This window comes from Peromyscus maniculatus, chromosome 3 (genome assembly GCF_049852395.1).
Source record: "Peromyscus maniculatus bairdii isolate BWxNUB_F1_BW_parent chromosome 3, HU_Pman_BW_mat_3.1, whole genome shotgun sequence".
Lineage (NCBI taxonomy): Eukaryota > Metazoa > Chordata > Mammalia > Rodentia > Cricetidae > Peromyscus > Peromyscus maniculatus.
The window spans coordinates 135,658,936-135,673,708 of record NC_134854.1 but is presented as its reverse complement, the minus strand read 5'-3'; the positions used below and the strand labels follow the sequence as shown (position 1 = coordinate 135,673,708).

The following is a 14,773-nucleotide window of genomic DNA, read 5'->3' as shown; positions in this document are numbered from 1 at the left end:
CTACGATTGAGAAGACCCCTGGCTTGTAGCATCTCGGGCGTTTCCACTTCCTGTATGACCCAGGGGTCCACTGGCCCACTGGGTTCCCTTTACCAGATACCTAGGATCTTCATACAGTTCCCTGGACCTCAGTGACAACGACCCCCGGGAAACAGCAGCTCTGAAGTGGGCTTCTCCCCACTGCCTGGCCTAGGTTCAAGGGGATGGAGGGGCAGGCAGGGCCTGGGAGACCCAGAACTCAGCAGAGGTTCTGCCGTGCTGTGGTTGGGACTGGAGGAGCGGGGAGACACATGGTGCCAAGCTGAGCTTTGGGTTTTCCTTTGCTCTCAGAAGAATCACGTCGAGGAAAGGATCCAGGAGGTACTGGGCCCTCCTTGCCTTCCACAGGCACGGCCTGTGGGAATGAGGCCACCGATGACATTGTGAGTGAGAGGACTTGAGCTGATGAGCTGTCCTAGAACAAGCCCAAGGCAGGCCCAGGCACACAAGAGCAGCACACGGTGTTCCTTAATTTATCTACTAGGTTCGCTTTTATTCACCCTTCTGGATGCACGAAAACCCTCTCTCTCACCAATTGTGGTGGCTCAGGCCTCTAATCCCAGCCAGCACTCAGGAGGCAGAGACAGGGAGCTCTCTCTTTGTCCCAGGCTATCCAGGGCTACACAGTGTCTATCTCAAACAAACAAACACAAAATCAAACAAACAAAAATCAAACTACCTCTGGAGAAGGCCTCCCTCTGGGAAAGGGTGACTGACCCCTTGCTTACAAGGGATTTCTCTCAACTCTGCTAAACAGAACCACCTTCAAGACCTTGACAGACAGAGCCTGCTTCCCAACCCTGGCCCAGCTCTCTCCAGCCTGGACTACTAGAATGCATGGTGCAGGTGGCTGTCTTTGCAGTTTCCAAAAAGATGGAAAAACGGCCCCTCCTCAAAAAGGGCTGAGGAGCTATCAAGAAAGCCCAATTTTCTCCCAGGGACTCTGAGAGGAAGCATGTGTGGGAGGAAAGCCGGGCGAGTTTGGGGCCTAGGGTGAGTCTTACAGTTTGGTGGAGGCAAGAAGCACCCCAAGAGTACCAGCCTGAGGCCTCATTCTGGAGTTCCAGCTGTTGCTCCATAGGCTGAGACTACAGACCACTGGAACCACAGGGATGACCGGTTGAGCCTTGGTGGTCAACTTTGGCGGCGAGTTCCAGCTGGTGACACAGCTCCAGGCGGTTTTTCAAGCACCGCTTAGCCCCAAGGTGACTCCGGCTGGTGGCGAGGGTGGCAGGCCGCGCATCCAGAGCCCTCAGCAGGCGCGGCAGGTCACGAAGCAGGCGGTAGCGCGGCAGAGTGCGCAGAGGCCGGGGGATGTCGCCTTTGGGGCAGAGGCGACTGAAGTAGGCAAGCAGCAGCCGGCTTGGGGCAGCGCAGAGCAGGGTGCGAAGGGACGCGGTGCGTGGGTCGCCGCCGCTGCCGGCCGGGCTGGGGCCTGCACAGTTCCACAGCAGCAGCACGGTGCCCTGCTCCCGCGCCACGCGCTCCCGCGCCGCCCAGAGCCACGGCAGTGGTCCAATGCGTGCCACATGCGTCCCCTCCCAGAGATCCACGATGACGTCGCGCCCGCCGCCCAGCGCGGTCCGCAGCAGTTCGGCCAACGCTCCCACCAGACGCCGCTGTGCCTCTGAGTCCGCTGCGTGCAGTAGTAGAATTGGCCGCGCTTGACCTGGGCCTGGGGACCCGAGCAACAGCTGAGTCAGGGTGAGGGGCTGGGGGAAAGACAGCCCAGCCCTCCCCTAGAGGCCTCTGGCCTACACTCTAGGGTGCCCTGCGTCCTTGATCCGTTCTGGGAGTCAGTCCCCCACACTGCTGAGCCTCTCTGGTGCTTATAGGCTACTGAGGAAAACGTGCGGCTTCTAGGGCACAGCAGGCTGGATTGTAAACACCCTCCTACCCCGATCCCTAGCCTCGCCTCTTGCCAGCTTGGTGGTACAGATACAATCTGCACCCATGGACCGCTTGCCCTGCCTTAACCATTCCTGCCCACTAGGGGGCCTAAGGCTAGCGGTCTGTGCTTTGTCCCCAGCTCGGTCAAAAGGTGCTAGGAACGTCGGAATCCCTGGCTACCCCAGGCGAGCTTACCTGGCAGTAGGCGCCGACAGAGGAGGCTCAGAACTATGCCCAGGAGAGTGGCGAGGCCCAGCAGTGCCAGGATCAAGAGCCCCAGGTGCCTATGGGAGACTGAATCAAGCAGGGTGAAGCCAAGCCACTGAAGACAGGTGCCCAAGCTCCGTCTCCTCTCATCCAAGAACTAACTCACCATCAGGACACAAAAGGTGCTTCCAGGCAAACTGGACATCTGACCTCCACACCTGAGGACACAGGGCCCGACTCGTGTGAGTTAGAGCACCCCCTTCCTCCCAGGGAAGGAGTCCCCACTGGCCTCCAGTTTTGTGTCTGGTACAATCCCCTGGACAGCCACAGACCAGGTCAAGGTGGCAAACGCCGGGACCACAGCGGCTCCCACAGTTGGCCTGGGCTGAAGAGCACAGAGCAGCTGAATTAGTCAGCCACCACTGAGCGCTAGGCCTTGTCACCACGCCGCGTGGACACACAGCACTGGGTTTTCTCATTTTTCGTGGGAAGGCAAAATATCAGTGTTTTGTTTTGAAGATAACATGTAACTAGTGATCACTAATTCCAATTTAAAACACTTGGCCAAACCAAATACATTTATGGGCTCTGTGCCAGGGGATCTGTGAGGAATGAGGGTAGGATTTCTTACCAGGATGCAGCTCCCCGGCCTCAAGAAGGGAATGATGAGATCAAAAGTCGCTGGGACTGAGCCCTGGGTCTGTAGGGACAAAGGATAGAGTGGTTGTCCCCATACAGGCAAATCTGATAGTCTCACCCACCCCGGTCCGACCTAGGTAAAGGGCCCAGTGGCACCTCCAGAAGACTTTCTGTGCCGCCATGAGGAAGAAGGTGGGCACAGCCATTGTCTCCGTCCTGCACACGTGTGTGTCTCTCACTTCCCTGCACAGCTGAGGAGGCGTCTTGTCCGCCGGGAAGAATGAGCTGTAAAGACTGGTGACCTAGGTCGAGTCTTCACTATCGTCTTTCTAGTTCCCGGGTTTGTGACCTTTCCATGGATTTGAATGATATCTCCTCCCTCCCCAGTCTCAGATTCTTTATTTGCATATGAGGGCCAATAATCTCTGTCGGGTTACTGGAAGCATTAAATGGAAATATGCATATGGATGATTTTAATAAACTGATGTTAGGAGCAGCTGTTATCAGGCTAAGAAACGGGGGACGAAGCCTGTATTGTGTGCTTTTCTTACACCTCCTGGTGCATAACGTGGGGTGGGCACAGAGCAGTACTTGAGGAGAACCGTCTACAGACGAAGACACGTTAATTACGGGTTGGCGGGTCATCTCTACCGCCCACCTTCTCCTCTGTACCCCTCACCTGCCTGCCTGCACTCTGGAGGCCACTGTCAAGCACTCGGATACTCTCAGGTCTCAGACATTTGCTACCCGTGTGTGGGAGCCCATAGAGCTCCGGCTGCAAGGGGGCCCTTGAGGGAGGGGACCGTAGCGAGCACAGGATGCTGGCTCAGCTTAGTGCTGTGGTTTTGCAGTTGCGGTTTTTAAATCAGAAACACAGACCAAAGTCGGCTAGTCATCCTGTTCTTCGTCCGCATGATGGAGTTACACCAGAGGAGCACTGCACAGTGAGCCCTTCAGCTTCTAGGGGGTCTCTTGAGAGTTGGTAAATGTGATTTTATTTAAAATAAAAACGGCCCCCATAGGCCCATAGGGAGCTGCACTTTTGGAGGTGTGGCCTTGTTGGAGGAGGTGTCGCTAGGGGCTGGCCTCTGAGGTCTCAGATGCTCAAGCCAGGTCCAGTGTGTGGCACTTTTTCACTTCTGCTGCCTCTGGATCACGATGCAGACCTCCCAGCTCCCTCTCCAGCACCACATCTGTCTGCACGCCGCCATGCTTCCCACCGTGACAATCATGGAATAAACCTCTGAACTGTAAGCCAGCCCCAGTTAAAAGTTTTCCTGCTGGGTGGTGGCGGCACATGCCTTTAATCCCAGCACTCAGGAGACAGAGGCCGGAGGATCTCTGTGAACTTGAGTCAGGGATACACAGAGAAACCCTGTCTCAAAACACCACTTGCCTCCCCCACCCCCCCACCCCCCGAGAAAAGCTTTCCTTTACAAGCATTGCTGTGGTCATGGTGTCTCTTCACAGTAATAGAAATCCTAAGACAGTGAACGTTTATACTAGTGCCTCGTGGAGGCCTGAGAGCCGGGAGAGGACAGCTGGGGTGAGGGCGGCACCACTATACAATGCAGGGCTGAGGAAATGACTCAGTAGCTGCATTATCTGTGCAAGCAGAAGCACCTGGGTTCAAATCCCAACCATCCAGATTTAAGAGAGAGAGGAGAGAGCCTGGTAGTAGTGACACATGCCTTTAACCCCAGCATGCTTGGAAAGCAGAGGCAGGTGGATCTCTCATTTTGAGAGCAGCCCGGTCTACAGAGTGAGTTCCAGGACAGCCAGGGCTACACAGAGGAAACCCTGTCTGGGGGAGGGGGGAAAAAAGGCAGGTGTGGCTGTATATTCATGCAACCCCAGCACTGGAGATCAGAGACAGGTGAATCCCAACATCTCACTGCACTTCCACCATAGCTGAAGTCAGCTCCAGGTTCAGTGAGAGACCTTGTCTCAAAGGAATAAGGTGGAGATGAATAGAGGACCTCTGGATTCTTCATGCTTACAGACGTGCATATCTACCCACATAGGCTACACCACACACACAATGTGGCAGCAGCTTCGGTGGGCTAGCGGGTGGCTGAAGGTGGGAGTGTGCCAGCGCCTGGGCTCTATTCTCTTTGTAACCGAGGAACTGAAAGCTCGGGAACTCCCTCATGAAGGACCCCACGGATTGACGGAGGGCCAGCGGTCCAAGACTGATAAGAAAATAATCCAGGGCGCGTGATAGGATGCAGGGGGTCTGCCTCACTGAAGCAACAGGGAGTTTAGGGATATGCATTGGCCAACCTGGTGGGAAGCAAACCGTACCTGGCTGACGCTGTACACAGTAGGCACCAGGGTATCCAGCCCCAAGCCTGGGGTACTCCAGGCAGCGCTGAAGGTAGCGTACGTCCTCGAGGAGAAGTGCAGGGTCAGTTGTTGGCCCTGGGTAGTCATGCTCACAGTCCAGGATGGGAGAGACCCTGTTTGTGGGAGGTGATCAGAGCTGGGTTGTGCTGGGCCTGGAGGTCACAGGCGAGTGAGGGTGAGATGTGCAAGAAAGGATTCCTTAGTGACTCACCGCTCTGGTGGGGACATTCAATATGGCTGCTGTTTTCAAAAGAAAACTGAGAAACACACGAGTGTCGAGTCAGCGAGATTCGGTCCCTTCCTCCCGCCTCCCACTGCCAGCCCCCGCCCATGGTTGTACCTTAAGGCAGAGCTGGGGGTGCAGATCCACATTCTCCAGGACATACCACTGTTAAAGAGAGAGGAGCTGGTCAGGGAGCAGGTCTCTGGGCCCCACCCGGCCCACCTCAGTCCTGGAGGGAGGGGATGTCCTTACTCCTTCTGATTCCTGTGCTGTGGCATTGGGGAGGCTTTCACAGGGCATGAGCGGGTCCTGTCTCTGGCAGAGGGAGGCCTCCAGTTTCAGTGGGCAGCGGAGTGTCAGAGCCATGACCATCTGATCGTGTCGGCTGTAGTCAGTGAAGTGTACTGACTTCCAGAAGTCCGCGCCATCTGGGCAGGTGGCAGGTCCAAGGATGAGGCCACAGCGCAGCTGTGACTCCATCTCCCGACCCCTACCCCAGGGCACCAGGAGAAAATACCAAAAGACCTCACAATTCCTCCCCCCTCCCTCCTTCCCTCCCTTCCTCCCTCCTTCCTTCCCTCCCTCCCTCCCTCCCTCCCTCCCTCCCTCCCTCCTTCCCTCCCTTCCTCCCTTTCTACCCAGCTTTCTTGGCTTCACCTTTCCATCCTGGGCCTCCACACTGAACACCCCTTACTGTACCCCATACTCAAAATCTGTGTAGGCTCCTCTCAGAATCTGAATGTCTGCTCCCCTGCCTCTTCTTTCTAAATCTCGTCCATTTTCTGAGCTCAGGGGCCAGCTCCTCTGAGACCCTCTCTGCTCACAAGTGTCCCTGGGCTTCTCCTCTCCTGAGTTTGTGTAGCTTTGTGTTACTTGTACCTGAGTGTCCTCTCTTCTCAAGGTCACCACTGTGCATACAGCATCCAGACAACACCAGCCTCTTCCCCCAAAAATATTTCATTCAAGCCTCATAAACAGTTTTGGTTTTATAGACGAGGGAAGGGGGCTCTGGGGTAATCCACGGCAGAGCTGAAAAGGGAGCCTAGGTCTCTGGTTGGTCCTCACACACATCACTCCCTGGGTAGGTCTCTTCCACTCATCATGCTCTGCACTCAGGAGCTCATCTGCAGATTAACAGCTAGACACTGTGGCCCTTTCCCCCTGGCTCCAGAAAAAAAGAAGTTCTCATGCCATCTGGGGTCTTCCTCCATCACACACACACATACACACACACACACACACACACACACACACACACACACACACACACACACAGAGGGGTATGAATGTGCATCAGGATTAATACAAACAGCACTCACAGGCTTCAGGCCAGCTCTGGAAGGGACACTTTTTGCGCCTCACAGTGTCCTCTTGCAGGTAGGAGGCCTGGTGGGCATAGAGAGAGTCAAGGAAATGGCTTTTCTGAAATCATCGTTCTGGATCTAGCTTACTGCAACGAAGCAGCTTGAGCTGTAGGACACTAATCAGGGAGCCATGTGGAGCATGGGCAAGGGTTAGGGCTCCAGAGCACAGGGAGGAGCAGCAAATGAGGGGCTGACTCCTCCTGTCCCCAAAGAACTATCCCAGCCACAGAGAAGTCCTGAGGGTCACATCCGTCAATTTCAGGCTTTCTGACCTCCATTCTGGACTTTCTCAAGGTACCCAGCACCCTGTGTTGACTCCTCACTCTGACTCCCTAAGAGTCACCGGCTGTCTCCTCTGGCAGTTTCTTGTTTCCCAGGTCTCTGTCTACACCCTCCTGTTAGTTCCTGTCTTCCCCCTAAAAATGTCCAAAGCATCTTTATCTTCAGACTTACAAGGAGAGATGGAGGACTCCAATGGAGGGCTGGAAAGGACATGACTTTGGAAGGAATATGCAACCTTGGCTCTCAAGAACACAGTGATGATGACTGTTTATTCTGTGTCTGTGAGCTGAAGCCAAATCTGGATCAGGGAAGGCAGCATCCAGGCAGGGCTGAGGTAGAACTGGCTGAGGTGGAACTGCCTAGGACCCTTCTGCCTCTGAACACATGTGGCCTAGCCAGCACCAGTTTCCTAAGCATCCCAGTAGTCTGGTCCTTTTGGGGTCTCTCTTTAATGCTGTATGGCTTGCTCTATCACCAAATCATCTCTGTCCTTCCCTAGTCCTTTGCAAGTTGACTTACTGGAGATTCTGTTGGACAAGGAGCCATGGTTAACCCACGTTTCCCTGTGCTCACCTCTATGCACATGCAGGGCAGGAGGAATTCATAGGGCAGGTCTGCAGTGTGGCCCCCAGGCACAATTTTCTGTGGATAAAACCACAAAGGGAGAGAAAAAGAGACACCTAAGAAAAAGCATGGACACTATGGACAAGGCAGGAAGAAGCTGGAACCTTGGACAATATACCTTACTTTCCTACTCCGTGAAACTTATTTCTCCCTCCCATGGGATCTCGGTTTTATACTCTGGCCATTTGCTTGAGGTAAAGGAGCAGGGGTAGGGGAAAGACTATACATTTATTGAGCTCCAGTTGTATGCCATGCAAGGTGTTAGAAGCATCAACTCTGCTAAAGGCTGGCATCACCATGACGTTAGAGGGTACAGTCATTATAGACATGAAGTGAGCCGAGGGACTCCAGAGCATGGCATCAGTCTCTGCACGAGATGCCCAGCCACGTGCAGAGGCGTCTGTGATGAGCGGAGGTTGAAGTGCGCTGCTGTGCCTGGACTGTGAGATGGGGGGGGTATCATTTTCGGAGGATTAGACAGAAGGTGTGAGGGAGGAGAACAGCAAGACATAAGTGACAGTTTGTCACCTTATCAGGGAACAGCCTCTTGAGGAAATAACAAAGCGTTTGTTGTTGTTTTTCTTAAGACTCACTTACCCCGAACTGACCTCAGACTCATTATATATCCAAGGAAGACCTTGAATGTCTGAGCCTCCTGCTTTGACCTCCCATCCTATTTGTACAATGCCAGAGATCAAGCATGCTGGGCAAGCACTCTGCCAATGGAGCTGTCTCCAGCCCTCACAACGGTCTCTTAATTTGACCCAGTCACACCAAGGGTCCTCTCCCTGGGAATATACACCATACTCATTTCTTTCTGGTCTCTCAAGTAACGGCCTACCACCTTTTCTGCCTAGTCCAAAAAAAGTCTTAATGCTACCTACCTCATTTTATAAGGAAGTTTTGGACAACTACTTTCCTTATTTGGGCCCCAGATCCCGCTGCCATTCACTGAAAATTTGAGTAATATGTCTCTACAGGGCATGGAACTTCATACCTGGATATCAAAGGGACTGCTCATGTCTTCACATTCCAGTGCCCACTGATAACAAAGACGCACACTAGCCTCCGGGCCTGGAGAAATAGTCACCCGAATAGCCTGTGCCTCGGGCAGCAAATCAAAGGAGAATTCAGGTCCTAGGGAGAAGGGAGACTCAGTGACCCCGCGGGGCTCAGGTAAGGCTGAAACCACCTGCTGTCACTCACCCCGCCTACCTCCACGCTTCTGTGAACCTGCTCCAGGAAGATGCTCTACACCTTCTGCATCTGAAGGCTGGGTCCTTTTAGAGCGTGGGCCTCTGTGAGAGATGGCTGGGAAGGGGTTGGAAATGCGATGGCCTTCCAGAGATGGGGGAAGGCTGCCCAGCAGCTTCCTCTGCAAGCCAAGAACAAAGTGGTGTTAAGCCAGGATCCAGGAAGCCCACTTTCTAGTTCCGCCTTTGAAACTGGAGAGACCACAGGCAAAGTGTTCAAGTTCTTTGGGCCTCAGTTTCCCTTACTGTATAATCTCCACACTTCCAAACTCCCTCTTGTAGCTGGAGAACAAAATAAGGGGCAAAAAAAGCAAGGGATTGCGGGCCGTAGGGTAGAGCTGCAAGTGACAGGGTACCTGGGAGGATGCTGGTGTCCGTCGCCTCCAGTAGAATTCAAACTTATGAGGATTCTTAGATTTCTTCACCAAGAGAGGGAACCAGACCCACTGAAGGCCTGTAGGAGGGAGACATACTTCTTACCTGGGCATTCTTGGCCCCTGTCCTACCTGTGATGTGACCCAATGTTGGGTAGAAAGTCAATAGAAACCAAGGACAACAATGATATCGAGCTTCTTAGGTGGCAAAAATTATGATTCAGTAAAAACGAATGAAGACCCTTCATGGCTCAGTGCACATGGAAGAGAGGGCAGAAAGAATGTGAGAGCCAGAAGATGTGGAGGAGTGCTGTGAGGCCCTTCTAGACGTGGCATGGCTGTTGTGTTCATGATCCCACTGCAGCGGTGGTCACTTGCACAAGATCTGCACAAGGTCAAGCCAACGAGCTCAGTCACATTCCAGCAGGCAGACTCACTAACTGGACTCAATGCGTTACAGACAAACAGAGCAAGGCATGGTTTTATACCTGTATTCAGAGGCAGAGGCAGGCAGATCTCTTGATTTTGAGGCCAGCCTAGTCTATTTCGCAAGTTCCAGGTGAGCCAGGACTGCGCAGTGAGCCTCTGTCTCAGAAAGCTGAGGGCTGTGTGTGTGTGGACAGATGGGTCAGCACTTCAGAGCACTTGCTGTTCTTAAAGGACCCAGGATTGGTTCCTAGCACCCACATGGTGGCTCACAACCATCTGTAACTCCAGTGCTACCGGGAATGATGCTTCCATGGGTACTACATGGATGCAATACACACATATACATGCAAGCAAAACACTCAGACACATAAAATAAATCTTAAAAAAAAAAAGACATAAATGTGGGACAATGATGTATGGGGAGTTATCCAAGGGAAGTGGGAGGGAGGAATTGTGGGTGGGTTTGATCAAGACAGATTGTATGTGGTGGTGGTGGTGCATGCCTTTAGTCCCAGCACTCGGGAGGCAGAGCCAGGCGGATCTCTGTGAGTTCAAGGCCAACCTGGCCTACAGAGCAAGATCCAGGACAGGCACCAAAACTACACAGAGAAACTCTGTCTCAGAAAAAAAAAAGAAAAGATAGATTGTGTGCATGTATGAGATTGTCAAATAATAAATACAAGATGTTTTATTTGTTTTTAAAATCTTTAGGCTTATTTATTTTCTTTTATGTGTATCAGTGTTTGCCTGATATGTGTGTGTGTGTGTGTGTGTGTGTGTGTGTGTGTGTGTGTGTGTGTGTGTGTGTGTGTACCATGTGCATGCCTGGTGCCTGCTGAGATCAGAAGAAGGTACTGGATTTCCTAGAACTAGAGTTACAGATAATTGTGAGCCACTATGTGGGTGCTGGGAATCAAATACTGATCCTTTGGAAGAGCAGCAAGTGTTCTTAGTAATTGAGTCATCTCTCTACCTCTAACAAATTATATCTAAATAAAACAAATAAGAATTTCGTAAGTAGAGAAAAAAAGACACACACACACACATACCTCCCACAAAGATAGGTGTTAATTCTAGCATGATTTCTTTCTTCTTTGCTTTTTTGGGGTTTTGTTTGTTTGTTTGTTTGTTTGTTTGTTTTTGAGACAGGGTTTCTCTGTGTATCCCTGCTGTCCTGGAACTCACTCTGTAGACCAGGTTGTCCTTGAACTCAGAGATCCACCTGCCTCTGCCTCCCAAGTGAGGGGATTAAAGGCATGTGACACCACCGCCCAGCTGTAGCATGATTTCTAATGGTGAAAATTTTTAAACTAACTTTTTGTGATTTTACTTTATGTTTAATTATGTGCGTGTATAGGTATTTGTATAGGTACATACAAATGAGTGCAGGTGCTTAAGAGATCAGAAACATCAGATTCCTTGGAGTTGGGGTTGCAGACAGATGTAAGCTTCCTGACATGGGAATAGAGCTCAGGTCCTCTGCAAGAGCATTTAGTACTCTTGACTGCTGAGCTGTCTTTCCATCCCCTATAACTGCTAGTTTTCCAGTGTGTGTTCAGTGTGTACCAAGTGAGTCAATGAAACAGCAGAGTGACAACCCCATTTTACAGATGGAAAGTAATGGTAGCAAGCAAGTCCATAGGACACACGGATTTTAGGGATTGGTGCCAGATGAAAGGTGGTACCCCCACAAAGACACAGATGTCCCATGAGTGTCTGTCATGATGTGCGAGTCTAGATGCTCTAAGTCCCTGCTGAGGTTAACAGGACAAAATGTGTTCCAGTATGACAACTGACACCCAGCCTGGGTACCGATTCTTCAGCTGGCCCCAGTTCACTCCTCTGTGAACTCAGTTCTTCCACTGAGAACGGCTCACAGGCTGCTTTTCCTACCTCGAGGACGTGACACCGGGCGCAGGCACAGACAGCAGGGCCAGGGCCAGGGCTTTGTGGCCAGGAGCGTAGGGCAGGGAGTTTGAGCAGAACTTCCTGTGGAAAATAGACAGTCGGCACAGTAACACACAGGTGTAAACCATTCCTTGGGAGTCTGAGATGGGCGGTGGTGGCGCACGCCTTTGATCCCCGCACTCAGGAAGCAGAGGCAGGCAGATCTCTGTGAGTTTGAGGCCAGCCTGGTCTACAGAGTGAGTTCTAGGACATCCAGGGGATACACAGAGAAACCCTGTCTCGAAAAACCATAACCAAACAAACAAATAACGGAGGCTTTGGTATTACATAGTGAGACCCTGTCTCAAAACAAAAACAAAAAGATGAACAAGAAAAATGGAGGTCCCACCCTACCTCCTCCAAACTGGATGTAAGGCTTGGGTAAGTTACTGGACAGGTGCCAGACTGCTCATCCATCAGGTGGGGATGTCATAAGGACCAAGTAACACAGTGCATGGGGAGAGAGCTTGGTGAAGTAGAATGCACCATGAAGTATGAGCGAATACTGTTCCTGAAGGGCAGTGGTAGACCGCCGACCGTACAGAGCACCTGGAGATTAACCACGTGCTCACTCTACCCTCCCCACGGGGGAGCAGCACCGGCCTCTTCACAACCCTTTCTCCTCTCCTCCTGTGCTCAGAAGCCCAGGGTCGGATGGGAGAGCGAAGAACATTGCCTGAGTAGTCAGAGTCTGAATTACAGTGCAAATCTAGACTTGCCCTCCGCTTTCTCGTTGATACTAGATTACTCCTCGGGTTGGGAACCAAAATTGCCAAGGACGGCTCACTGGGACCTGGGCTCGGGGGAGCATGGGGAAGAGAGGCAGAACAAGAAATAAGACTCACCAGCGAAACTCTTATCCTGAAGGTACGGGGCCCAGGAGGGAAAAGAAACGAGAGAGGCATCATTAAAAGGGACTTGCGTAAGGAGCATTCTCCCTGAACCCTGTGTCAATCATCCAGTTCCGGACCCACAGCTGTCCATCCTCTCCAGCTGTTTTCTTCTGTTCCACCCTGCCAAGGACCTCAGCATACCAGACCCTTATCCATCCCTTCAAGACCATATAGTGGACACAACGGGCCACCAGGAGAGCACAGGGATTTCAGAGGTAGGAAAGGGCAGGCAGGAGAATAGGGGGTTCAGCTCTGTGCCAAGCAAGTGTCCCCCCCCACCTAGCAGCAGGACCTTACCACATGGGAGGCCAGTAGACAGCGGCTGGTCCAGCGTGGCAGGTAGGGACAGCCAACCTCAGCAGACACAGATCGGCCACAGAGCAGGAGGAGAGGCAGGAGCAAGGGCGCCAATCTGGAGCTCCCCATGAGCTTCTGCAGGATCAGGGCACGGAGACCATGGCTTTGTTGTCTGCAGCAGGGCAGCAGGGCCGGGCCCTGGAGCTGTGGGGAGCACACAGTACCAGCAGGCGCTCTCACCTAGCCCTGCCCTGGATCCACCCTGCCCTGAAGCTCCTCCTCTATCCTAACCAGCAGGCTAGATCACATTCCTTCTCCCCGAGCCAGGGCACTGAGGAAGGCTTGTTCACTGGCTCGCCTGTTTGATAGGAAGCCTTATTGCTCTCACATCACAGGGGTCTCATGGTGTGGTGGAGAGTTAACAGGAAAGGAACCAGCTCCCTGTTGTGGAGGTGTACCCACCCTTAACCCCTCCCGCTCCTAAAGCACTGCAGGTCTGACGCGTCTATTAGTCTGCTCTAGAACTTGGATCTGCCATAGACAGTTACACATCTTTCATTTTGAGAACTGACATCTATTCTGCACTTGTCTACACCGAATACTGAAGATAAAGAAGTGATTGGTGCATCATTTAAAGTCAGGCCAAATGTAAGTAAACATTATATGACACAAATAAGCCTCTGTGTTCCCCATATGCACTCTGGCTCCCCACCAGGCTGGCTTTCAACCAAGGCCCAGCTTTCTTTAGCTCATTAGCCCCTTCCAACTCTTCTCAACTCCAGGTCAAAGTGGTCTCCAGCTTCAGGGACCAACTGAGTAATACAGCTTGCTCAGGAAGCCCCAGAACTGACAGCTGAGCCCTGGAGCAGAGGGAGCAGCCCCACGCACTGACCTGGTTTCCTGTGGTTTCCGGCGCAGGAAAAAGCTGACAAGGCTCCAGGCTTTGTGGGGACCCTCCCATCATCTCACAGCTTCCTTCCACTCATGGAGCGCTTGGGCTACCTCAGCCCTCACCTTGGCAATGCCCACGATGGAGAGACGGTTTGGGGCCTGTCCACTGGGTCAACACATCTTGGTATTGCTATTGTCTCTCCTTTTTAAATTAATTTAAAAAAAAATAGTGCGCTCTCTCCTCTCTCTCTCTCTCTCTCTCTCTCTCTCTCTCTCTGTCTCTCTTGTGTGTGTGTGTGTGTGTGTGTGTGTGTGTGTGTGTGTGTGTGTGTGTGTTGTATGCATAAGTGGGCAGGTGCACTTGCCCATGCAGGCTTATGTAGAGGCCAGAGGCTGACACCAGGGTGTCTTCCTGATTTGTCTCTGCCTTGTTTTGAGACAGGATCTTCTCTGAACCTAGAGCTTGCTGTTTCAGCTAGGCTGGTGGGGCAGCAAGCCCCTAGGATCCACCTGTCTCTTCTCCTCAGTGCTGAAGCTACAGGTATTTTCTGCCATGGTCTGGCATTGTGTGGGTGCTGGGGCCCTGAACTCAGGTTCTAATACTTATGCAGCAAGCATTTCACATCTGTCCAGTCCCGTTATTATTATTATCATCAAGACAGGCTCTCATGTTCTCTATGTAGCCTAAGGATGTCCTTGAGCTCCTGATCCTCCTACCTCCACTTCCCAAGTACTGAGATCCCTGGCACCACCACTTCCAGTTTCTTCCGTGCTGGAGACTGAATCCAGGGTCTTGTGCTAGGCAGGCACACTATCAACAAAGCTACATCCTAACTCCAACATTCTGTCCTTCTGAGATTCAGTCTGGACCACCCTTCAGAAACATGACCGAGGCCTTCTCTGGGCCACTCCTAAATCTTTTGGGCCACATCTGAAGTCCCCAATCTACCCATGACCCTCTTGCTTTTGCATTCATACACTTTTTGTTGTTTTGGGGTTTTTGTTTGTCTTTTGTGGCAGGGTTTCACTGTGTAGCCTTGGTCATCCTGGAACTCACTCTACAGACCAGGCTGGC

The 14,773-nt window shown here is 52.3% G+C and overlaps 1 protein-coding gene and 1 long non-coding RNA gene across 3 annotated transcripts; one reads left to right on the top strand and one right to left on the bottom strand.

Annotated features, from left to right (window-relative positions):
* Positions 1–507: 507 nt before the first annotated feature.
* On the bottom strand, positions 508–13,063 carry Il17re (interleukin 17 receptor E). Of its 2 annotated transcripts, XM_076567607.1 has the most exons (16): positions 12,808–13,063; positions 12,463–12,478; positions 11,564–11,659; positions 9,224–9,321; positions 8,830–8,989; positions 8,612–8,751; positions 7,564–7,632; positions 6,664–6,730; positions 5,597–5,772; positions 5,462–5,509; positions 5,333–5,378; positions 5,080–5,234; positions 2,768–2,836; positions 2,303–2,354; positions 2,125–2,223; positions 508–1,714 (listed from the first exon to the last, which is right to left on the bottom strand). In XM_076567607.1, exons 1-16 carry the CDS (start codon positions 12,934–12,936, stop codon positions 1,128–1,130), a joined length of 2,007 nt encoding a protein of 668 aa, XP_076423722.1. In that variant the 5' UTR covers positions 12,937–13,063; the 3' UTR covers positions 508–1,127. The 2 variants fall into 2 exon arrangements, with proteins under 2 accessions (XP_076423722.1, XP_042129768.2); XM_042273834.2 differs by lacking the exons at positions 2,125–2,223; positions 11,564–11,659 and having other exon boundaries at positions 987–1,751; positions 2,295–2,354.
* On the top strand, positions 1,605–3,256 carry LOC121828084 (uncharacterized). The gene is made up of 3 exons (XR_006070535.2): positions 1,605–1,743; positions 2,069–2,378; positions 2,913–3,256. It is a non-coding gene; the product is annotated as an uncharacterized LOC121828084 (long non-coding RNA).
* Positions 13,064–14,773: the final 1,710 nt, after the last annotated feature.